The following is a 24,229-nucleotide window of genomic DNA, read 5'->3' as shown; positions in this document are numbered from 1 at the left end:
CTGTCGAACTAGCCGTAGGGCTTGGGTTGGCATAGCTATGTCATTATCCCCCGAGGGAGCGACGTAACTATCTATGCCTATCAGAATTTTAAGTGTAGACTAGGCCTCAGAAACATGTTTAAGCTAAATTATATAAGTCACTCTTAAAATGTGTGTCTACACAGAGGTTTCCATTAGTTTATCTAAAGCAGTGTAAATTAGTGTGTGTAGATTAAGCCCCAATGTGGCTAATCTAATGATTCTGATTGAAGCATGTTTGTGTTGTGAGGTGTCACTATAATTACATTATTAATTTTCATTAAATTACTTGTTCTCTGTTATTTTTTTTCACTTTGACCTCTGACTAGCTGATGAGTATATTTTAAACAAATAAGTTAATAGTTTCATCATAAACTAGCACTTGGCCTTGTTATATATCAAATTAGGATGATGGTGACTGCTTTTTCACTGCAGTTTGCTAATTGTTTAAGAAAAACTAAACTTTTGCAGCGACATCTTTGTAGTTGTGTAGAGAGTAGAATACCTTTAAATATTCCATTGAAATTTTTATTTAATCCTTCTAATCAGACTTTCAGATCAGTATAAATGCCAAGGTAAATCTTAGAAGAAGTAGCATAGAACAGTTGGCGACATTCTGCATTTATGCATCTCCTGATCAAACACCTTTTTTTTTTTTTTAAAATCAAGCTGACATAAATTGTGTACTGGTGCTTCTGAGAGCTCAGTTGTTATCTTTGACTAATACAGCTTCATAATTCAAGCTTTCCTTTAAATAAACCCTTTTAATGATTTACGTGACTTCTGTTTAAACCTACCTTGGGGATTGAATCCCTTCTGTAATGTGAAACATTAGATGCTTGTAAAACAGGAATTTCACTACTTACTCCAGTTTTAATCCTTCAGTAGAGTTCATATTCATTTTTTTAATATGAAAAGTTTAAGCCCTGGCAAGGTTTTAGGGTTTTTTTTGTATGGGTCCATCAATAGTAATTTTCACTTGTTCCATTTTTTTAAAATCCAGTCAGTTTGTCTGATGGAGTGTTGCTGGAGAGGGGCCTTTAAAGCACAGTTGTAGTCAGGAAAGTGTAGTAAGGACAACTTCTTGCTCAACACACAAGAACGGCCATATTGGTTTGGACCAATGGTCCATCTGGCCCACTAACCTGTCTTCCGACAGTGGCTCAAATGCCAGGTGCTTCAGGGGGAATAAACAACAGGTAATAATCAAGTGATCCATCCCGTCCGTCGTCCACTCCCAGCTTCTGACAAACAGAGGTTAGGGCACACTCAGAACATACTGTTGCATCCCTACCATCCTGGCTAATAGCTATTGATGGATCTATGTTCCATTAATTTATCTAGTTCTTTTTTGAACCCTAATATTATTTCGGCCTTCACAGTATCCTCTGGCAATGAGTTCCACAGGTTGACTGCACTGTGTGAAGAAGTACTTCCTTTTGTTTGTTTTAAACCTGTTGCTTATTGATTTCATTGGATGATCCCTGGTTCTTGTGTTACATGAAGGAGTAAATAACATTTCCTTATTCACTTTCTCCACACCAGTCAAGATTTTATAGACCTCTATATTCCCTCTTAGTCATCTCTTTTTCAAGCTGAAAAGTCCCGGTCTTTTTAATCTCTCTTTATACGGAGGCTGTTCCAAACCCCTAATCATTTTTGTTGCCCTTCTCTGTACTTTTTCCATTTCTAATATATATTTTTTTGAGACGGGGCAATCAGGTCTGCACATAGTATTCAAGATATGGGGCTTACCATGGAGCAGGGGTCGGCAACCTTTCAGAATTGGTGTGCCGAGTCTTCATTTATTCACTCTAATTTAGGGTTTCGTGTGCCAGTAATATATTTTAATGTTTTTAGAAGGTCTCTTTCTATAAGTCTATAATATATAACTAAACTTTTGTTGTATGTAAAGTAAATAAGGTTTTTAAAATGTTTAAGAAGCTTCATTTAAAATTAAATTAAAATGCAGGTGGCCAGGACCCGGGCAGTGAGAGTGCCACTGAAAATCAGCTTGCGTGCTGCCTTTGGCACGCATGCCATAGGTTGCCTACCCCTGATATAGAGGCATTATGATATTTACTGTCTTATTAACTATCCCTTTCCTAATGGTTCCTAACATTGTTAGCTTTTTTTGGCTGCTGCTGCACTCCCTATATATCTGAGTGACATACATTTGTTTTTGTTACTGTTACCACTGCTATTCAGAACCAGTATCATCTATTGGTAAACAAACTATATTGCACATTGGTTTATTCACCAGCAACAGTCCTACAACCTAGGTGTCATCTTCATCTCCATCATCTCTAAACCTGCACATGTAGGCAGTGTTCAAATCCTGCCTTATCTCCCTCTATAAAATCTCTAAAATCCTACCCTTTTCTTTCTGCCCATGCTGCTAAAACTTTCATCCAAGCCCTATTCATCTACTGCCTTGGCTATAGAAACCACCTTCTCTGTGGCTTTCCTTATACCTAGTTTGCATCCCTCAGCTCCATTTAAAATATAGCTACTAATCTTCCTGGGTCATCATTCTGTTCATCTGGCTCCCTTCTCTGAAATCACCCACTGATTTCCCTCTTCGCTGCCCATCAAATATTGACTTCAGATTGTTAGTCTTACCCTTCACAATTTAACACCTCCTAATTTATCCTCTCTTGATTTGTATGGTGTCCAGTTGACTGTCAGTGTCAGCTTGGGTTATCCATTTGTCCACTTCTCCCATGAAGACTTTTGGGCTTTTTTTTAATATGCTGCCACTCATGCATGGAATACATTCTGAATTAGTTCATAAAGACCCTACTCTGTCCTCATTCAAATATGTCCTCAGGACTTCTCTTTAGCACAGTGTCTGGGGAAGCTGCTAGCGAGGTTGTTGATAAGCTAGGTAGATGGCCAGAAGGTGCCTCTGAGATTTCTTTTTTTTTTTTTTTTTTTTTTAATATAACTATCAGCCATTTAGCCGTGCATGTGTCTGGGCTACATAATAACTATTTCCCTCGTCTACCTTCCCCATTCTTTCTGGGTTGCCTCTCTTGTCATTTAGATTGGAAGTTTTTTGGTGTTAGGACCATTTTTTTACTCTTTGTACTGTGGTTAGCACAAGGTGTGAAACTCATTTGGAGATGAGGAGGGCAAATCCCCTTATACAGCTATGATCAATGGGCAGAGAGAAATGCCGGGCTATATATTCCTAATAATTCACAGCACAATGCCCACCCTTGTCAATGGGAGGCTTGCACAGAGTTCAAAGGGAGCATGTGGCCTTCATGTAGTAATTAAACAAATGCTTATTTTTATTAGCTGTTTAGTGCCTTGTTGTTACATTCATCACACATTGGTGCTCCCTTTTAGGCCCGCTGCTATTCCTGAGCTTTGTTTGTTTCCTTCCTTATCCTCCATCCTCTTTCTCTCCCTCTTCCTTGTTTTTGTGAGGCTTCTCTGTTCTTTCCTCTGCCTTTCCTTGCCTATAGCAACCTCCAGTTGCCTCCACCATGGCTTTCAATCCCAGCTCCTTCCCCAATCCATCTATTAAAATGATCAGCAATTAATAGTTAATGTTGACACTCCAGATTAATATTGAACAGAGGACTTTCCCCTACATTGTTGTTTCAAACTGTGGATTCAGACAGATATCACTTTATCACTTTGTTTATTTTTAGAAAGTTATCTCTGCAGCCATGAAATCTAGAAATTTCCTTTGTTTTTTAAATGAAAGCTGAGTTTCTGCACAGTCTGGATGTATCCTGCAGGCTTCATAAATACACCTGGCTGGCCAGGTGTTTATTTGACACCCTGGTCTACTACAGTTGGGCTCCCGATCCTGATCAGGGATTCTAGGTGCTACTATAATTCAAAAAATAAGTTACAAAGGGAATTTTTGACTCTGTTTCTATAATCTAGCCTCATTAAAGAGCAATGATCAACAAGTTGTAGTACACTGTATTAATACTACATTATTTATTGGTTTTAACATCGCAGAGTAGATTTTGGCTTCGTAGGACAAACATTTGGATTTTTACAGTGGACAAAAATAAGGATTACCATTTGTAGGGGGACACCTCAAAATGGCCTTGCTTGAATGGCTCTGAAAGTATAAACCTGAATCTGTCAAAATTGGGCTGCTGGTGGGCATCCTTCAAAAGTCATATATGCTTAAACAGTATTCACCTCAGTGGATCTGGCAGCTGAGGTTCAGAGTAATCTTCACTGTCAAGTAAAATAGTCCTTTCTACTGCAGGTATTTCCCATTTCATTGATTCTCAGCTGCCCTTATTTATCAAAGAAGAGGACATCTTTCATTTTCATTTCCTGCTCAAAATTGTCTGAGTTAGAGATGCTGACAATACACATTCCTATTCCAACTGTTTATTAACCTTTAGGAATGTAAAGTTAAGAAATTCAGTTTCTGGAATGAAAACCTATATTGTAAAGTTTTGTAGATCATTTTTTCCCTTCTTTTTTATAATCTCTCTTTTTGTACTACTTTGGAATCTATCAGGCATTACATGAAAAATAGTGAACTTTTTCTAAATCAACCATAGAAATTAGAGAAGGGATAGTAACCTATTAATCTGTTACCGCTATCTTGGGGGACTGTACTGTAGTCTAATAGACCTCACTTTTGGGAAGGGGGTGGGCGGGAATCCTAAATGATGACTGGCAAATTTTAACCCATTGTGTATTTCTGACAAGGTAGATTGATATCAATCACTGCTTCTAATCATGATTTAAATCAGCAAGCAGGAAATTTTGATTTAAATAATCAATTTTAATCTTGATTTGCATTTGTACTTTTTATGATTTTCCTAAAGAAAGGTTGATTCTCATTGATTGGTAAGCATTAAAATATGTTGGTTTGCAACTAAATATAACCTTCACACAAAATTTGGTCCTCTCTTTTGCTATCCAGGAGGATACAGTATATCTCTGCATGCTTATTTAACCAATTACATAGCTTAGCATACATTTATTCAGATTTTTAATTTTTATATTTTTATTACATTAGAAAATAGTGAAAGTTACATTTCTTCTTTACTAGATGATTAATTTTGTACTTGTGATTTGTGTCAATCTGCATTTGGATGGAAATTGGAATTCAGTTAAAATGCACAAAACCAGCATTTTGATTTTTGTTTTTATTAAATAAAACTACTGTAAATACGATGAATACATACAAAACATTTTGATAAACTTTTTTATTTAAAACAAACTGATTTGTTAAACTAAATTATCTGTAGTTAGTGAATTAAAATGATTATTTCTGGTCATCACATCCTTCAAGATTTTAGAACTAGTAGATCTCACCCTCTTGCATCTCATTTGTATTCACAAGCTCTCTTGCTTTTCAACTCCCAGTTATGTTCTTAACATTGAATGAATTAGCCATTGAACTGAACTTTTAGTTTAATAAGCTGATATGATGAAAATACTCTCTCTGCACCTGCAGAAGAGGCTAGTTCTGTCAAAAGTTGGTTTAACACTTCAACAGACTGGTTCCAGGTGCTTAGCCAATGACTTCAACCAATTCAGTGGTTTGTCTTTCTTTAATACTTCAGCAGCAAACATACTTCTTGAATATTAGTTTTTTATTTAATCTAAATTATTTTAATAGATTATGGTAAAATTAGGCCTTAATATCAGCTATCGTCATTTCAAATTTAATTTTAAATAGGTTTAGTTTTAAAGAGAAAAATGTATTTAAATAAAATAATTCAATTATATTTTTTTTAAAAAAGCATGGTCTTCTATCCACCCTACTTTGTAATTCAAAGTAACAAATCTTATCAAGCACTGAGTTGTTGAGCAGGACTGCATGAAGTAAGTTTACTCCAGCGTAAAGTAAGTAGTGTGTGTTAAATAGTGTTTGGCAGTGTATGCAGAAAAAGCTCAGAAGTGAGTCTGTGGACAACAAATCTCACTTAACACTGGGTTAAAGTGATCTCTAAAACATTGCAAGGGAAACATGCATTGCATCCATCCTACTTTGATCTGTGGATCAGGAGTTGTAATTTCTCATGCTACTGGTCTTTTCAACACTCTTGAGCAAAAATATTGATTCCAAATGTTAAAGTTTCTGGTTTTTGTTGGGGGATAGGAGAGTTTTTTGTTCATTACTAAAGAGTGTTACTTGTTTTATGCTTGCTTGCAGGAAAGGTTAAAGCTGGTGACAGTTCTGGGTGCTGGGCTCCTCTGCGGAACTGCCTTGGCGGTAATTGTGCCTGAAGGAGTACATGCACTTTATGAAGACATTTTGGAGGGTGAGGAGAAAAAAAAAAAAAAAAAAAGCCTGATATATGTCCTTGTGCAAGACAGTTGATAAACCAGAAAGGCACAAGTAGAGTATCTTACTCTGAGAATAATTAAAGTTAATCTCTTGCTGAAACCTCAAACAATGGGAATTGCCTTTGAAAGAGATTTAATTTGTGTTTATAAGCTGCTGCTTTCTGTGGTTTAGTTCCCTTTTGGTTATTGCAATCACTATCAGTGGTGTTTTATAGAGCTCCGTATATTTTATCTTGCAAAAGAATCTCACTCCCTTGTAGCCGAAGAACTTTCTAAGCTCAGTTGGCGTCAAACAATTTTGCTAATTAGTTTAACAGGCCAAAATTGCCTGTTAAACTAATTAGCAAAATTGTTTGATGCCAACTGATTTTTTTAAAGTGAAAGAACATGTCTTAGAGAGACATAGGTATAGGGTATACCTGAAGCCCAAATGTCTTGGATAACTGTACCAGTTATACCATTCCTTAGTTATAGCAGGTAATGCCCATCATCTCCCATTCGAGTGCATTCTAATCCTCATTGGAGCTTCAGATGCTTTTCCAATGGTATGACACAGGTTTTGAGTAGATTCAAGGTCAGTAATTCAGTCAAAGGTGGGTGGCAGCAACGCACTGGGTCCTAATACAAAGAAATGTCAAGATGTGGGAGAGGGGACTCTAGAGGACTTTCAAACGTGTTTGAAGTACTAGTACTGCTATTGCATATCAGTGGGTGGGAACCACTGCTATATGCCACTATAGTAAGTTTGGGTTTTTTCTTTATATATCTGTGCTTTCCTTTTACATGCTTTGGAGGAGAATATATTTTTCATTTTTACCATTTGCACTTATTTAGCCTACTTTATAGTCTGTGTATTTTAGGCTTGTCTAGTGTCTTTCATGTAACTTAAAATTATTCATATTTAATAAACATAGTTTTGTTATTGCAAGGTTCTATTTATTCATGTGTTCATACACTTTCCAATCTGTATGTTTATTGTAGCATCTCACTATACTGCACTTCAGTTGAGGATTTGTGATCCATTCCATTTTAATCTTTGTTATGATTAGCATAGCAGCAGACAACGTTATTGGGAGCACTTCTACTTTTCTCGTTAAATTTTTGGTCGGTTTATTGCCCAGGCTTGACACCTTCCGTGAGATGATCTGACCCATTAAACTATCATGTAAATAAGAGGCATTTGAAAAATTCTGTCTCTTCCTATTTACACAGCAGTTCATGCATATTCATCCATCCATATTGAAGTAAAATACATAACTGGGAAACTTACAGTATACATTAATGGTATCTTAAACTAAATTTCTAACACGAAATACCTTGAACAAAGCCAATCTAGCTGTAAAGAAATTATTTAAGTAACATTGAGAGTTATTTTTTTCAGATAGTGATTTCGGCCCAGAATTTAGGTCTCTTCAGTATAACTCAAACTTTGATCCTTTGTCTACCTTTGTAGGACAAGTCGAAGAGAACTAGAACTAATAAATCAAGGAAAAATGAGTTAATCCTAATATTACTGCGTAAAATGTGTGTATTATATGTGAAAATAAAGTTGTAGAGAGCTGCATCCACTTATATAGACTCTGCCATGAAGGTTGTTATAAAAGATAAAGGGTCCACTTACAAAATAAGACATTCAGAATTAAGCATAAGAATCTTATCTGACTTGTTTTTCTTCACTCATTGATGTCTAGCAGGCCTAAAATTTAATTGTTTTGCCTTTGTCCTCTATCTAAAACTTATTGAAGTGCTAGATTAAGAAATGGACTGTCTTCTCTTCTTTATTCCAATTGTCTGTTCATACCTAAGACTATTTTTAAAGAGACACAGTCACGTTATATTTGGCTCTAATGAAGCTTTTGTAAAAGCCTGAGAGGCTTACAGAACCAAAGCAAATAACATGTTTTCCATTACATCTTTTAAAATTCCAGTGGAAAGTTTGCTTAATCAATACACTTTCCTCTGCAGTGTTGCAACACAAACTTTGCTACCTTGTGCTAGTGTATAAGTACCAGAAAGTTAAACTTAGTCGGTTTCCCCTTAAAGCTGGTTTAAATTTTGTTTTTGGGTTATTGTTTGAAGGCCTTCTGGAAACAGTGCTTTTAAGGAAGATTGAAAGAAGAAAGGGTGTTTTAGTGGCATGCAAAATCAGGGAGACAGTTCTAAGCTTAGGGGACAGCATAAGAGAAGGCACAAAGACAAAAGTGAGAGACTCATACAAGAGTAGTGCCTGAGCAGTGCAAAAGGACCAGACGGAGATGTAGGAAGAGTGTAAAAAACAGCCATAAACTGGACAGTGTCCCTTTAATTGCAAATTAAATGATCTGTGCACAGAGTATAACTGAACATTTGCACATAGTGTTCCACTCCCTCCCCCTGAAGTGATCTGTTGAAAGGTCCATTTAATTCATAAAAAGAGTAGCAGTGAGACATCATTATATTTTGCTAGGGTTGTCCCAGATGTCTCTAACAGTGGCTGCTGTCCTCAAGAGGCCATTAGTATTTAATTAAGCCAGAAGTCCTCATAATAGAAAACAAAAGTGTTTGAACCAAAAAAAAAAAAAAAAAAAAAAAAAAAACCCACCCCAGACTTACCCAGCAATTTCATCATCCACAGCAAACTGTTTCTTCAGGAGTCTGTAGAATGTCTTGTGTGCCACAGACACCTCTCTGTTCAAAGTCACCATGCTACATTTTGTAGGGCATTGAAGCATTGCAAAATGCTTCATTTAAATTCATTTTAAAATAAATTCCCCGTAAGAGTTTTCATGAAAATATGGAGTCACCCCTCTGAATATACATTAATTATGTCTTCTGGGGGGAAAAAACCTTACAAAATAATTATAATGTTAAAAGAGACAAAGGTTGGGTCCAGCTCAATATCATACTTAGCACTTCTGTTGCACCTTTTCCTACGAGGATCTTGAAGTGCTTTACAAATACTAAGTAAACCTAGCAAACACACTCATAAGTAGTAACCCTCTTTTGTGATGGAGGCAGCAAGTTCTATTTAGAGGCTAGAATGGGGACTGGGAGTCAGGAATATATCTCAGGGCTTCTGACTCAGTCACTGATTTGGCAAGATAGCTGCACCTGTTTTGCTATCTCTAAAGTACTTTTTAGAGATTCAGTGTGTACAGTATTTTTATAGATGAGTTAGCTGAGACGCAAAGAGGTTAAATGACATGCCTGAGGTCACGTTGTAGTCAGGAACAAAACCCAGAACTTCTGACACCCCCCCCCCCCCACAACTTTGCTCAAACTAGTCACCATGCTTCCGTTATTGTTTTTTTTTTTCCCACCTAAACAACGAAAGGGCAGCTGCGATGACTGGGGTCATATTATCGAGAAACTGAAACAGCTTAATTTTTCTGAATATACTTGGGGCTTTTAAGTATGGTTAAATGCATGTTTTAGTAAAGTCTGACTTCTATACTTGGGGCTATACTATAACTTGAAATGTTGTGATGGGGTCCCCGGAGTGCAACCTGGATTGAGGGACCACTCAGCCCTTCAAACCCACCAACCTGGGCAGCTTCTCACACTGATGCTGAAGTCATGCTCTGGTAAGCACTGCACTTACACGGACATCCACAGGTGGGGACACACTCAACTGTGTTACATGAATGATCTCCCAGCCACTCATGAACCATCAATAGGGAGGGTCCAGCCAATTCCCCTCAGCTCCCCAGCTTTGCACCCAAGAACTAAATTGTCTTGCACTGGTGAGAAGCCTGGCCAGTGTAAGTTCGTTAAATAGTTTGCCACTCCCTCAATGTGGAATGGATACACACTAGCCTTTTGTAAACTGAGCTGAGATTTCCCAAGCACTTCAACCAAAACACACTTTTTTAGGTAAAATATAAAACAGGTTTACTAACTACAGAAAGATAGATTTTAAGTAGGGCTGTCAAGTGATTAAAAATATTTATCGCGCAATTAAGAAAATACAATTTAAATATTTTTGGATGTTTTCTACATTTTCAAATATACTGATTTCAGTTACAACAGTAGTAGTGTTGGTCCCCAAAGTGGGATAAACTAGGACATTAAAAACAAAACAAAAAAATCTAAATCTATTTTTCTTTCCTGCTTTATATTGTTAAGACCAGGTATGAAGAAAGCTTTCCGTGAAGGATTAGAAAATATTAGAACATCACCTTTGGGATCTTCCTAATCAACCTGTTTATCTGCTTTAGGGAAGCACCATCAGGCCAGTGAGACTCAAAATGTGATTGAATCTGAGAAAGCAGCAGAAATAACAGCTGAGCATGAGCATGGCCATGACCATTCAAAATTACACGCGTACATTGGTGTTTCCCTTGTCCTTGGTTTTGTCTTCATGCTTTTGGTGGACCAGATAGGCAGCTCCCACGTGCACTCTACAGATGGTAAGTAAAGCCTCTCCTGCCAGACTGGCACTTGCCTTGGAGCTAGTGCAGCAACCAGAATGAATTAACAAGGTGTATTTTCAGAATATGATTATTTATTATGTATTTTTAATACAGTAGTGCCCAGTCAGGATGAGGGCTCTATTTAGCTTGATATTCTACAAACATAAATGTAAACATGGTCTGTTATGTGAAATAATAAAGCAGTGTTACTGTCAGTGCTGGAAGCCAGCATAATGTGAATATTTGCTTAATAATGCTCAAGTGTGTGGACTGTGCCATGCTGACAGAGAAAGTCTGCTTAGAAATAATAGATGACCAACAGCATTGTGTGTAAAGGCTTTAAGCAGTGTAGGTTTTAATATATGACAAATAGAGTATTCCACTGACATAGCAAAAATCCAAAACTGAAGAGTCAGAGTCTTAACTTCATTAGTTATTTTATTGTCTTGCTTAGAATTATACATTTCAAAGAACAAAATTTTGGCTTAGTTCAGGCTGTAAATTTTCATGGAAGAAAGGCCCCAGTCCTGCATTGTGATCTGCACAGATTGACTGTTGCAACCACATAGAGCCCTGTAGACTTCAGTGGACTTCACATGGACCACCAAGCATGATAAGGGCTATGGTGACTTTCACTGGTAATCTTCCTCAGTAGTTTCCCGGTAAGTGCATGCTGGTTTTCTGTGTACAGCAGAACAAAATGTAGGTAATCTTTCCTGAAAACTAAGCCAATAAATATTTGTACTTTTAATGTGAAATTTTATTCATAGAATATCAGGGTTGGAAGGGATCTCAGAGGTCATCTAGTCCAACCCCTTGCTCAAAGCAGGACCTAATCCCAACTAAATCATCCCAGCCAGGGCTTTGTCAAGCCTGACCTTAAAAACCTCTAAGGAAGGAGATTCCACCACCTCCCTAGGTAACCCATTCCAGTGCTTCACCACCCTCCTCGTGAAAAAGTTTTTCCTAAGATCCAATCTAAACCTCCCCCACTGCAACTTGAGACCATTACTCCTTGTTCTGTCATCTGGTACCACTGAGAACAGTCTAGATCAATCCTCTTTGGAACCCCCTTTCAGGTAGTTGAAAGCAGCTATCAAATTCCCCCTCGTTCTTCTCTTCTGCAGACTAAACAATCCCAGTTCCCTCAGCCTCTCCTCATAAGTCATGTGCTCCAGACCCCTAATCATTTTTGTTGCCCTCCGCTGGACTCTCTCCAATTTTTCCACATCCTTCTTGTAGTGTGGGGCCCAAAACTGGACACAGTACTCCAGGTGAGGCCTCACCAATGTCGAATAGAGGGGAATGATCACGTCCCTTGATCTGCTGGCAATGCCTCTACTTATACAGCCCAAAATGCCGTTAGCCTTCTTGGCAACAAGGGCGCACTGTTGACTCATATCCAGCTTCTCGTCCACCATAACCCCTAGGTCCTTTTCTGCAGAACTGCTGCCTAGCCACTCGGTCCCTAGTCTGTAACAGTGCATGGGATTCTTCCTTCCTAAGTGCCGGACTCTGCACTTGTCCTTGTTGAACCTCATCAGATTTCTTTTGGCCCAATCCTCTAATTTGTCTAGGTCCCTCTGTATCCTATCCCTACCCTCCAGCGTATCTACCACTCCTCCCAGTTTAGTGTCATCTGCAAACTTGCTGAGCGTGCAGTCCACACCATCCTCCAGATCATTAATGAAGATATTGAACAAAACCGGCCCCAGGACTGACCCTTGGGGCCCTCCGCTTGAAACCGGCTGCCAACTAGACATGGAGCCATTGATCACTACCCGTTGAGCCTGATGATCTAGCCAGCTTTCTATCCACCTTATAGTCCATTCACCCAACCCATACTTCTTTAACTTGCTGGCAAGAATACTGTGGGAGACCGTATCACAGCTTTGCTAAAGTCAAGGAATAACAAATCCACTGCTTTCCCCTCATCCACAGACCCAGTTATCTCCTCATAGAAGGCAATTAGGTTAGTCAGGCATGACTTGCCCTTGGTGAATCCATGCTGACTGTTCCTGATCACTTTTCTCTCCTCTAAGTGCCTATAAAAACCTTTCGAATAAAATGTAGTTCAAAATACTGTTGAAATGATCATTCTATCATACTTCACTTACATCCTTATTTCTTGTCAGTGTTCAGCAATGTGCTTATGTTTAGATTTTGTTAATGTAAGTATTTCATACTCTTTATCACATTCTCTCGCTTTTCTGTCTTTCCCTTTCTCTACACATAGACTTCTCACCTTGATTGAAAGTCTTCCCCGCAGATGCTCATGTCTGTGTACTGACTCTGTTATCTTATTCGCTTAGCTTCTCAAATGGAGGCTTGGCAAATAGGTTAGCAAGAAACTCCGTAGAGCAACTTGTATTAAAATCCTTGTTTCTACATTTTACAACACTTTTTTTTTTTTCTCTTTCCTGGTTAGGAGAAAATGGGCTTCCTTGTGTCTTTGACCTATTAAGATGCACAGACTCAAAAACTGAACAATATAGGGAGCAATTTTTCTGAGCCTTTGCTTTATCTCCCACATGAAATATAACAGAGTAACTGCAAGTGTTGCTGGAATAGTTAGGGATTTATAAGAATCCTTTTCCTGACTTGAACCTTGAACCAGTGGTATTAATTACCCATTAATGTTATCTTAGTTGACTAGATTTTCTGTTCCCTTAAACTACGATAGATATAGAGGTTAGAATGGGGTATAACCTTTAAATGTGATCATCTGTTTGGGTTTGGTGGATAGTCCAGAACTAAGGACATAGGTTTAAATTAAGAGGAATTAAATGACAAAAGAGCTTGAAGGGATGTTGTAGTCGTGTTGGTCCCAGGGCTTTAGAGAGACGGGTTAGATAATATCTTTTATTGGACCAACATCTGTCAGTGAAAGACAAGCTTTAGAAAACGTCTACTATCACCAACAGAAGTTGGTCCAATAAAAGAATTACCTCATTCACTTTGTCTCTTGAACTTGAAGGGTGAGAGTGAACTTGAAAGTGTGAATAGATGGAATGGGCTTCCAGTTCAGGTAGCAGAGTCAAGTAGCAATATAGTTAAAGTTGTCTGACCACTTGAAATTTAAAGGATTAGATATTTTTATGTTTGTAACAGTAGTTCACAGCCCACTGGAAAAAAATTTCACTGATCAATTCCCCTTCTGTAGAGGAGTGGGGTTTTTTTTATTTCTCCAGAAGAAGTTAGTTTACAAATAGATGGTGAGATAAAAGTAGTTATCAAACAATTACAGACATGAATGGCCCATCGTCTGCCTTCAATCCTAAGCAGTTACGCATGATGTTCTCTTTCTACATTAAAGAGTATGGGAGGATTCTGCCATCTGCTTCAGTCCATAGGACAGCATATAGAGTTCATAAACAGCTCACAAGGAGCCAGCAGGGAGTTGCCCATAGTCCAGTCACTGCCATAGCAGGGCCTTCCTATAAGCCCCAGCTCTGGGGGCATAGTGGGAGGGAGGAGGCCTGGATAGCACATGATAGTGTGGGCATTCTGTGGTGCATCAGACTGTGGAATAGCCCAGAGTCAGCATTTGGGAGGCTGACGTAAATTAGAGCAACTCTTGGCTGCTCTTATTTAGGCTGGGAGATGCAGTAGCCCTTGGAGTAGCCCAGAATCCTGAGTACAAAGGTGGCTTAAAGCTACCTTTCTGGGCTGAGCTGGGGAAGGTAAAGAATCTCACACTACAGTTTAGTTTCAAAAAGATGAGGGAAGATGACTGTTGCATCCCCTTGTCAATGTTCCCTTAAATTCTGAAGGGTAGTATATGATATCTTGACTAGTTTGCCTGGGAAACCTCTGGTAATTGCTTAACTGTTTAAAAATGGGTCACAGCTGAGAAATTATGCCTCGGTGTTTGTAATATGTTTTCTTCCAGCATGATTCATATGTTTGTTGATATCTTATATTGTCTAATGCTTAATTTCCTTATGATTATTTTAGACCCAGAAGCAGCAAGGTCAGGCAATTCCAAAATCACTACTACACTGGGACTAGTGGTCCATGCTGCAGGTAGGCTGAATAACTGTAAGATCTGTAAGGGGCAATCTTCTGTCACTGTCATTTTTCCTGTCTAACTTAAATAAACCTTTTGAATTTTAAATTGCAATAATTATTGTATATTCACCAAAAAAGTTAGCACTGTGGGGATTTTTTATGTATTTAGAAGCACATTTTCCATCTTTTCCTAAGTAAGCTAACTGAACATTGTGTAAAAATGGTTTGAAAAAATCCACACGGACTGGGATATATGTCTAGATATGATTCAGATGAAAAGGATTTAGGGAGGTTTTTAGAAATCTTAATCACAGTAAACCTGATTTTTAATTTTGTAGGAGAGAAACTACTCTAGATGCTAAGAAACAGCATAGAGAATTTTTAAAATGTATAAATAGTTGAGGGGTAAGTGTTAGCAATACAAAATAACACTTCATCCAAAATTTTTAAGGGGCAGGGGACACCAATTTGTCTATTATAACTGCAGCTGTAACAGTATTATAGTATGTTTGGTCAGTCATTTAGGATCTGGTGAGTCCCTTTTTGATGTATTTAGTAAATTACTTTTACTGTAAAATGAAGGCTATTTTGAAAGCCTTGGATTTTTTGCATCTTCTGTTTCATTTTAAAACAAAAGCCGAGTGATTGGCTTGATTAAATCCTAATATGAAAATAGTATTCTGCCTCCCGAAAATGTTCCTGGGAGTCTTAATTAGATACAATATTTTTCTTCATTTCTTTTCCTGAAGACTTGTGGTGCATTGTTAACCATCTGCCGCTCCAATTCCAGTGGTGGCTGCTGATCAGTGATGGATGAAGCAATACATACAAATATTTGTTATGTTATACATGTGGGGTTGAAATCTTTGTAATGAATTATTTATTCACTTATTTGGATTTCAATAGTGCACAACGGGTTAGGCACTGTAAACATATTTAATAAAAAAGATACTTCTTGTTCCAGGGATTTTACCACTTAAATGCAAGTTAGATTTAGCAATTTGTTTATATTGAACTCATCTTCAATATGCCCACTAATCCGTCTCCGCTGGGACCACTTCTAAAATTCCAAACCTCTGAGAAACTTTCATAGAGCAGTCACTTTGGGGGAAGTGGGAAGAAAGGTGGAATTTTGTGGGGAGGGAATCCATATTTGGTGGAGGGGAATGACTTGCATGCAGGATGGGCAGTATTCAGTGCTGGACCCATGACTGGTTCTAGGTCCAATATCTTGCAGGCCACTGGGATTAGAAAATGGTGCATTTAACCACTGGAAATGTAGGTATGTTCTCATACAACAAACACTCCTTGCCAATGAAATGGCAACACTTAATTCTACTCCTGGTAGGTTGGAAGATATTGGTCGTCGTCATACATTTATATATATGTATATAAAAAGCTACTTAAGTAATTTTTAGAAGTTTCTAAAATGTATTGGTTAATACTTTTCCCCCTGTCTTTCCAAGACCTTTACAGTTTGGATTCATGGTCTTAAGATAATTAACTTTTACAGATGGGAGAGGGGGATGTTGTGAAAAATAGTATCAATTTAAAATTTCTCTAAAACTTCTTCAAAGCAGTTTTTCCTCTAAAAATATATTTTATAAACAAAATATTTGTGTGTCATACAGTGTTAAGGTTTTGATTCACACTCATTTGGGATGATCTGTTTAACTCATTCATTTACTTTATTGTTTATATATAATTTGTCTAGCTCAAACTCTCATGAAGTAATCCTCTACACTTCTGTGTGTGTGTGTGTGTGTGTGTGTGTGTGTGTAATATAAATGTATACATATACACAAATGTTTTTGTTGATAAAAGGTACTGTGTAAATGTACGTCATGAAACAGATTTTAACCAAAAAATGTTGTTTTGTTAATGCATGTGTTTTATATAAAAAGAGAATTTTTTTATGAATAGCCAATTAACTGATTTGTGTGTTTCTCTTTTGATTTTTTTCACAGTAAAACAGTGTTTATGTAACATTTAGGCATTTCACAATTCCAAAAGTAATAACTAGAATTCTTTGTAAATTTGTAAAGATTAAAACTGATTTTCAGCTTTAAGTTTAGATAGGAAACACATTCCATAACTTTTGAAATTAGTTACTAAATCTCTGTTCCCTGAATTATTCCAGTTTTATATTAGGACATACCAAAGACTGAGCAGACTCCGTGTGAAATCCTTGTGCTATTGAAGTCAGTGGCAAAACTCCCCTTGACTTCACTAGGGCTAGGATTTTGCCCTCAAACCTCAGAGTGGCTCAGGAAAGGAAGGGGGAAGCAAGTCAGAGAGCAGTTGGGTCAGTATTAAGGGTTTTGTAAGTAAGGGAAATTATTTTAAAGCAATACACAATTTTATATTGGTAGCCAATGGAAAAATAAGTAAACCTTGTGGTGTGTATGAATAATCAGTGAACTCTTATGCGCTCTTTTGGCTTTCTACCCATTAAGCTGACGGTGTTGCATTGGGTGCAGCAGCTTCCACTTCTCAGACCAGTGTCCAGTTAATAGTGTTTGTTGCAATTATGTTACACAAGGTAAGTCCAGATCATAAATTCATACTTTTTTCTTTAAAAAAAAAAAAATCAGTTTCTACTGCATGTAGGAGTTAATTATTTGGGTTTCTTGCTTGAGTTAACCTCAGTATGTGGAGCTGCAGTGAAGTGATCAGGTGGTAATACAAAATAAGGGATTGGAGAACACAAGTATAATATTGGGTGGTTATGGGTATCAAAGGAAGCTATATCCAGTCAGTTTGGGTGTGGGAGGATGCATTTCAGCTGTTCATTGACAAACCCAACCCCCTGCTGCCCAAACAACTGACTATGACCTACAAAAATGGGGGAGAGAGAGAAAGGAGAACAGTATATTCACTGGAGGAAATGTAGCAGCCACACTGCTATAGTAGCAGCTGCGCTGCTGCAGCATGTCTGGTGAAGATGCTCTATGCTGACGGGAGAGTGCTCTCCTGTTGGCATAATTACTCCACCTCAACGAGACGTGGAAGCTATCTCAGCCGGAGAGCATCTCCCGCCAACAACATAGCGCTGTGTGGACACCGCTTTAAGTCAATGTAACTTGCATGGCTTTTTCACACCCCTGAGCGACATAAATTACATTGACGTAAGTGGTAGTGTAGACCAGCCCCTAGGGATACTTGAAGAAGCCCTGGGGATATGGCAAGGGGCACTTATGTATGTTATGCTAAAGTACGGAAAACTGTTTCCTCCTGCTAGGATTCATTTCTATATGTATGTTTGGTTCTCAGCACTGTGGGAACAATATATACATATTATTACTCCTGGGGAAATTCTGTGCCAAAAAGTAAAAAATTCTGTGCACAATATTTTAAAATGCTGCATATTTTATTTGTCAAAATATCATAATATTATCATACTATTTTCAATTATTTTGGTAATTTATTTCATAATACCTGTCAGCAAGTGTGTCTGTAACAATACAGGCAACAAAAAAGATCCAGGAAATGTTTTTTGTCAAATAGATTCCTTACTAGGTGTATTAGCACATCAATATGGCTCCACAGAACAGACAACAATAATATTTCCATGTATGTCAAGCACAGAAGACTTTAAGGGTATGTTACACAGCAAAGAAAAACCCACGGCTGGCCCATGCCAGCCAACTCAGGCTCACAGAGCTCAGGTTTGGGGGCTGTTTAATTGCTGTGCAGACTTTTCTGGGCTCAGACTAGAGCCAGAGCTCTGGGACCCTTCCATTGGGTTGCCAGGTTCATAGATTCTAGGACTGGAAGGGACCTCAAGAGGTCATCGAGTCCAGTCCCCTGCCTGCATGGCTGGACCAAATTTGTCTAGACCATCCCTCAGACCAGAACACCCTCTCGAAAAGGGCAGCTTCAGTCAGTGCCGCTGACCAGGCCATTAAAAGTCTGGTTGGTGGTGCAGCAGGGCAGGCAGACTCTCTGCCTGGCTCCCAGGAATAGGCTGACATGTCCGTCCAGCTCCTAGGCGAAGGGGCGGCCATGGGGGCTCCGTGTGCAGCCCCCGCCCTGAGCGCCAGCTCGCAGCTCCCATTGGCCAGGAACTGCGGCCAATGGGAGGTGCGGGGGTGGTGCCTACGGGCAGGGGCAGCGTGTGGAGCCCCCTGACCCCTCCACCTAGGAGCTGGAGGGACATGCTGGCCACTTCCTGGGAGCCACCTGAGGTCAGTGCCGCCCAGAGCCTGCATGCCAAAACCCCTCCTGCATTCCGAATCCCTTGGCCCCAGCCTGGAGCCCCCTGCCACACCCAAACTCCCTCCCGGAGCCCGCACCCTACCTTCCTGCTCCAGCCCGGAGCCTCCTCCCGCACACTGAACCCCTCATTTCTGGCCTCACCCAGGAAACCCATACCCCCTCCCACACTTCAACTCCCTGCCTCAGCCCGGAGCCCCCTCCCACACTCCAAATCCCTCATCCCTGGCCCCACTCCAGAGCCTGCACCCCCAGCTGGAGCCCTCACCACCCCAGCCTGGTGACAATGAGTGAGTGAGTGAGGGTGGGGGAGAGCAAGCGACGGGGGGAGGGGGGATAGAGTGAGTGGGGGGATGACCTCAGAGAAGGGGCAGGGCCTTGGGGCAGAGAGCGGGGCAAGGGGTTCGGTTTTCTGCAAATAGAAAGTTGGCAACCCTACCCTCCCACCCTGCAGGGTCCTAGAGCCCGGGCTCCAACTCCAGCCCAGAAGTCTACACAACAATGGAACAGCCCATCACGCCCAAGACCTGTGAGCCCAAGTTGGTTGGCATGGACCAGCGCCTGGTTTTTCTTTGCTGTGTAAACATACCCTAAAGGGCAGTACCTCCCTAGGAGTGAAGTTAGGCCATGATTTGGCACAGCACTTAAATATGTCCATAAAGTTCAGCACCTGAGTATCCCCAGTGAAACTAATGCTTCGCCAGATTGGGGCCTTAGTGAATGGCATGGTTAAGGAGTACTCAGCATGTCACCATATAGTCACTGGACTAGAATTAAAATTGTTGCAGACAATAGATTAGAAGGGCAATGGGTGTGAAGGCTCCAGCATGGCAGTGGCGAGCGCAGGCTACTGGCTACATGGAGGTGGGGGATCCTGCTGCCCCCATCCCCTCCCCGGGACACGGATGCAGTGGTAAGGCTGCACTCCACCCTGACACAGCACAAGGGCTGGGTCTGCCACAGAAACACCATGTAGCACTGCCCCTCCATGCCGGCACACCGTGATAGTGAGCAAGAGGGACAGAGTCTCACTCGCACACATGCCCAGCGCTGCTGCCCGATCCGGGTGTAGGGGAAGCAGGCTCTGTCCGGCAGGATCTAAGTGTGGAGGGGCTTAGTGTGGGGGGGATCTAGGTGTGAGATGAGAGGGTTCTGTGTGGGATAGTCCGGGTGCAGGCAGCTCAGTGGGGGATCCAGGTGTGTGGGGGGATCTGGATTCACAGGGACTCCTTGGGGGGATTCCGGGTGCAGGGGGAATTGAACTCTGCGGGGGCGTCCAGGTGAAGGTGGTTGGAGCTCAGTAGGGGTGGTCTGGGTGTCGTGGGGATAGGGCATGGCCGGGAGGTCTGGGTGCATGGTGGGGGTCCAGGTGTAGGTGGTTGGGGCTTAGTGGGGTGGGGGTCTGGGTGCTGGGGACTTGGCGGGATGGTTCAGGTGCAGGGGGGATGGGGCTTGTCAGGGTAGGGGCTTGAGTGCGGGGAGCTCAGGGGTGGTATAGGTGCAGGTGTGGGGGTCAGGATGCAGAGGGGTGGGGGAGCATCTGGGGTTGAGTGGATGGGGGCAACTACCTGTACAGTGACACTCCCCACCCCCCCATGACTGGGGAGCCATGGGGGCAGGAAGTGTGTGTGTAGCCGTCTGCAGCTTGGGGCGGTTCTTGGTGGTGGGCTGACCCATCCCCAGCCACTCCATGCAGGGGAAGAGGAAATCCGGCTAGGCTGCGGGGGGACATAAAAGGGACTAGCAACTGGAGCCCAGCACAGGGTAGGAGCCACCGGCCAGGGCATCCCCCGCTCTCCCCATTTCCGGCTCTGGGCACACCATGATGGCAACCAGGAGGGACAGAGTCTTGCATGCACGCCCAGTCTCCCCCCCCCATGGCAGTGATTTATGTCTCCCCCGGCTGTTCCTGATGCCCAAATCAAACGCACCTGCTCGGGACTGCTGCCTGGAAGGGGCGCGTGAATCAATTATTCTGCGGGGGACATTAATTCTGTGCAGAATTCTCCCAGGAGTAACATATTAAGAGGTCTGCAGTCATTTTTCATCATTAAAGGGTAATGCTGAGGTTGATAGGGTTATAGCATCGCAGACATGCGAAGCAAAATTGAATTCAGTTCCTTACACTGTAATAAGTGTTTTGATATGTCTTCTGCAATAAAGAAGAAACACCAAACTCCAAAGTTGGGGCAATAGCCTTTCAGTTTCCCATTAATACTAAATTAAACATGTATTTGTTCAGACCTTATTTGTACATGGTATGGAAAAGATTTATTGGATCTAGTTTTCAAATACCTCAAGCACACAGTTGCACACCTAATTTGTATGTGCAGTTATTGCAACCTACTGCCATTCACAGTAATTAGTCATTCAGTTTGTTCAGACCTTTTGTCTGTGTAGATGCATACGTAAAGTGTTTGAAAAATCAGGTCTGCTGTGTTTTCACTTGTATAATAAGTGATATACATGGTAACCATGTTCTGGGATGACAACACTGTGGCCAAAGGCCACAGTGTTTTATAGGTCAGGATCTGGTTATTACCAAGTAAAGGGGAAGTGAACACTTATTATTCTGACATTTTAAATTATTATTAACAATATTTTAAAAGTGTACAGTAAATATTTTTTAAATGAAAGAGGAAAACTTTTTAAAAGTGGGTTGTCCATGAAATGCTGAAAGAATTTTTTTTAAAATTGAATTTTTTTCTCTTCTTTATCCCTTCCACAATTACTGCTACTTCCTCCCCCCCCACACACACACATATCTTCTTTCCCCGCCTGTATTTCCCTTCCTAAAGATCAGCAAGCTTCTCCTGCAGGCAGGCAGCTGCAATATATTTTAATTTACATTGTGTTTCAAAACTAAATTGGGAAGGGAAGATTGCGATTGTCCCGATGTAATCACGAATCTGATAGTTCTTGTGGCTTGTACGGAAGGGACTGGATTGATGGGAGAGGGGAAGAAGTGTCTGGTCTTGCTTCCACTGAAGTCAGTAGCAAAGCTCTCATTGATTTTAGTTGGATCAGAATTGGGCCTGAAGGAGGGAAATAAATCAAAAAGATTGTTAATCTTTTACTGACAGTTTGACAGCCCCTTTTTCTTTGTTTTGATGGCATTTTTTCTTCTTTCATGTAAATGCTGGAATTTTTCCTCCCTCAGTTGAAGAAAAGTCACTTAGGAGGCATATTTGTTTCTTGCAGGTAGCCTAAAAATTCTGATTACAAAAGTTGATCAGAACAAATTTTGATTACCAAAGCGAGTCAGAACAAAAGGGTTATAGTTACCAATCAAATCAGTACAGTAATGAAAATCCTGGCATTCAATAATAGTACGTGGATTCATATGCTGTATTGTTGTTATGAAATAACCATCCAGTGATTATGGAAATAAGATAACCAGAACCAAAAAGAATGCAGAGAGTGGCATAACCGTTCTAGGTCAGTAACTGTAGAGCATCCCTGCACTCTGGTTGGGAATATTCCACTTCAATATAGTTAGTAGGAATAATACATATTTACCACAATTTTTTTTTGCCTTTGGATATCTTAAATTACAGGGAATCCTAGCCAAGCTGATATTGCATTGACTATTGTTCTTTTACAGGCACCAGCTGCCTTTGGCCTGGTTTCCTTTCTAATGCATGCTGGGCTGGAACGGAATCGAATCAGAAAGCACTTGCTGGTCTTTGCATTGGCAGCACCTGTTTTGTCAATGGTGACATACTTGGGGCTAAGCAAGGTAAATGTTTGGGATTTAATTTTGCCGGGAGCTTAGCAATTGGGCTTGAGGGGCATGGAACTCCTTACTGGGCTTGTAGAACTCCAAACTGCTTCACCCACCGCCAATACATTTTTCCATACTATCCGCTGTAGCTGGGACCTTCCCGCCATGTAGTTGCAAATTTATGAACAAAATTCTCAAAAAAGGAAGCTTCTGTTTGTTTTAACTAAACAAATAATACTTTTCCACAATTCTGTGGCAGTTGAATCTGCCAGACAATTGTGCTGGAGAATCTAAGCTTTCATTTTAAGAAGCTAAGTTGCCCTGTAAGTTTCACTTTAAGAAACTAACCTGACAAATACAAATGGATGCTTTGTTGACCTCCTGAGTCTGCAAGTTGAAACAGTAGCTCTGACATGTGGGGATGTGTCTCCGTTCTCCTTGAAGTGGTTTTACCTCTGAAACATGATGATAATTTAAATCTTAACATTAACGGTTACAGTGCTGATAATTTTAGTGGAAATATTTAGTTGTTGTGCGTATCCATCTGTACTGGATTCAGTGGAAGATATTGGGGCAGTGGTGTGGCTATCACTGTTAAGGGGTCGGGAGTTCAAGCCCCAGGTCCTTGAGGGACAAACTGTTACCTCAGTCTCTAGGAAGAGGGAAAGAAGAAATGCATCCCCTCCTTGGTGCCCAAAGGCTCAAACAGTTCCTGGGAGCTCAAACTGAAGTCCTCTCCCCAGGGCCGGCTCTGGCTTTTTTGCCGCCCTAGGCAAAAAAGCCACCCGCCGCCCCACCCTCCGCCCCCCCCCAGCGCGGCAGGGGAGGGCGCTGAACCCGGCCGTGGGCCCGCAATCCCCGACCAGCCGGAGCGCCGGGGGGAGGGCGGTGAGCCCGGCTGGGGCGCTCCGCTCTCCCTGGCGGCCAGAGCGCCCCGCCGCACTGCCCCCCTCCAGGCGCCACCCCAAGCACATGCTTGGTGGGCTGGTGCCTGGAGCCGGCCCTGCCTCTCCCTTTCCTTCTGCGGTGACAAAGGCCCCAAATGCTGCCCAAAGCTTCCAGTTTTCCCCCTTGACAACTTCTTATATTGTCACTACAAAAATCTGCAGCACATCAAAACTTTAGGTGAAGCATACAATATACAGTATTTAATATTAAAATATAATATCACAAGGGACACTGTACTTCTAGTAAGATTAAAAAAAATCTCAGGTTTTGAACACACACTGTAAATTTTGCAGCATTATCAAGTATCACTTAATTCAGCATTGGCGTGCCATTCAAAGTAAAGGCCTTGCTGAAGAACTTGGGACCAGATCATGACAGAATCCCTGGGACTTTGCTATTGCTTCACATTTACATGATGCTTTTCATCCAAGACAATCCATGTCCTTTAAAAACATAAGTCATTAAATCTCACAACTGTCCTGTAAATCAAGCATAGGAAAACAGGCTGAGTTGCTAGTAAAGCCAGGAACAGGAAAACTAGGAATCGCAACTCCCAAGTGCACTGATACGACCACTGGACAACTTGCCCACCCTCAAGGTTTGGATTCTTGACTATAGCAGTCCAAACATTCAAAGT

The 24,229-nt window shown here is 40.8% G+C and overlaps 1 protein-coding gene across 1 annotated transcript in view; it reads left to right on the top strand.

Annotated features, from left to right (window-relative positions):
• SLC39A9 (solute carrier family 39 member 9) overlaps window positions 1–24,229 on the top strand; it is a 36,000-nt gene that overhangs the window by 2,955 nt on the left and 8,816 nt on the right. Inside the window, exons 2-6 of the mRNA XM_034769328.1 lie at window positions 6,170–6,278; window positions 10,500–10,691; window positions 14,652–14,720; window positions 17,162–17,247; window positions 22,525–22,659. Coding sequence (XP_034625219.1) covers window positions 6,170–6,278; window positions 10,500–10,691; window positions 14,652–14,720; window positions 17,162–17,247; window positions 22,525–22,659 — 591 coding nt within the window. The remainder of the gene's footprint in view (window positions 1–6,169; window positions 6,279–10,499; window positions 10,692–14,651; window positions 14,721–17,161; window positions 17,248–22,524; window positions 22,660–24,229) is intronic.

Source organism: Trachemys scripta, chromosome 4, assembly GCF_013100865.1.
Source record: "Trachemys scripta elegans isolate TJP31775 chromosome 4, CAS_Tse_1.0, whole genome shotgun sequence".
Taxonomy (NCBI): Eukaryota; Metazoa; Chordata; order Testudines; family Emydidae; genus Trachemys; species Trachemys scripta.
This window is presented reverse-complemented; position numbering and strand designations above follow the sequence as displayed.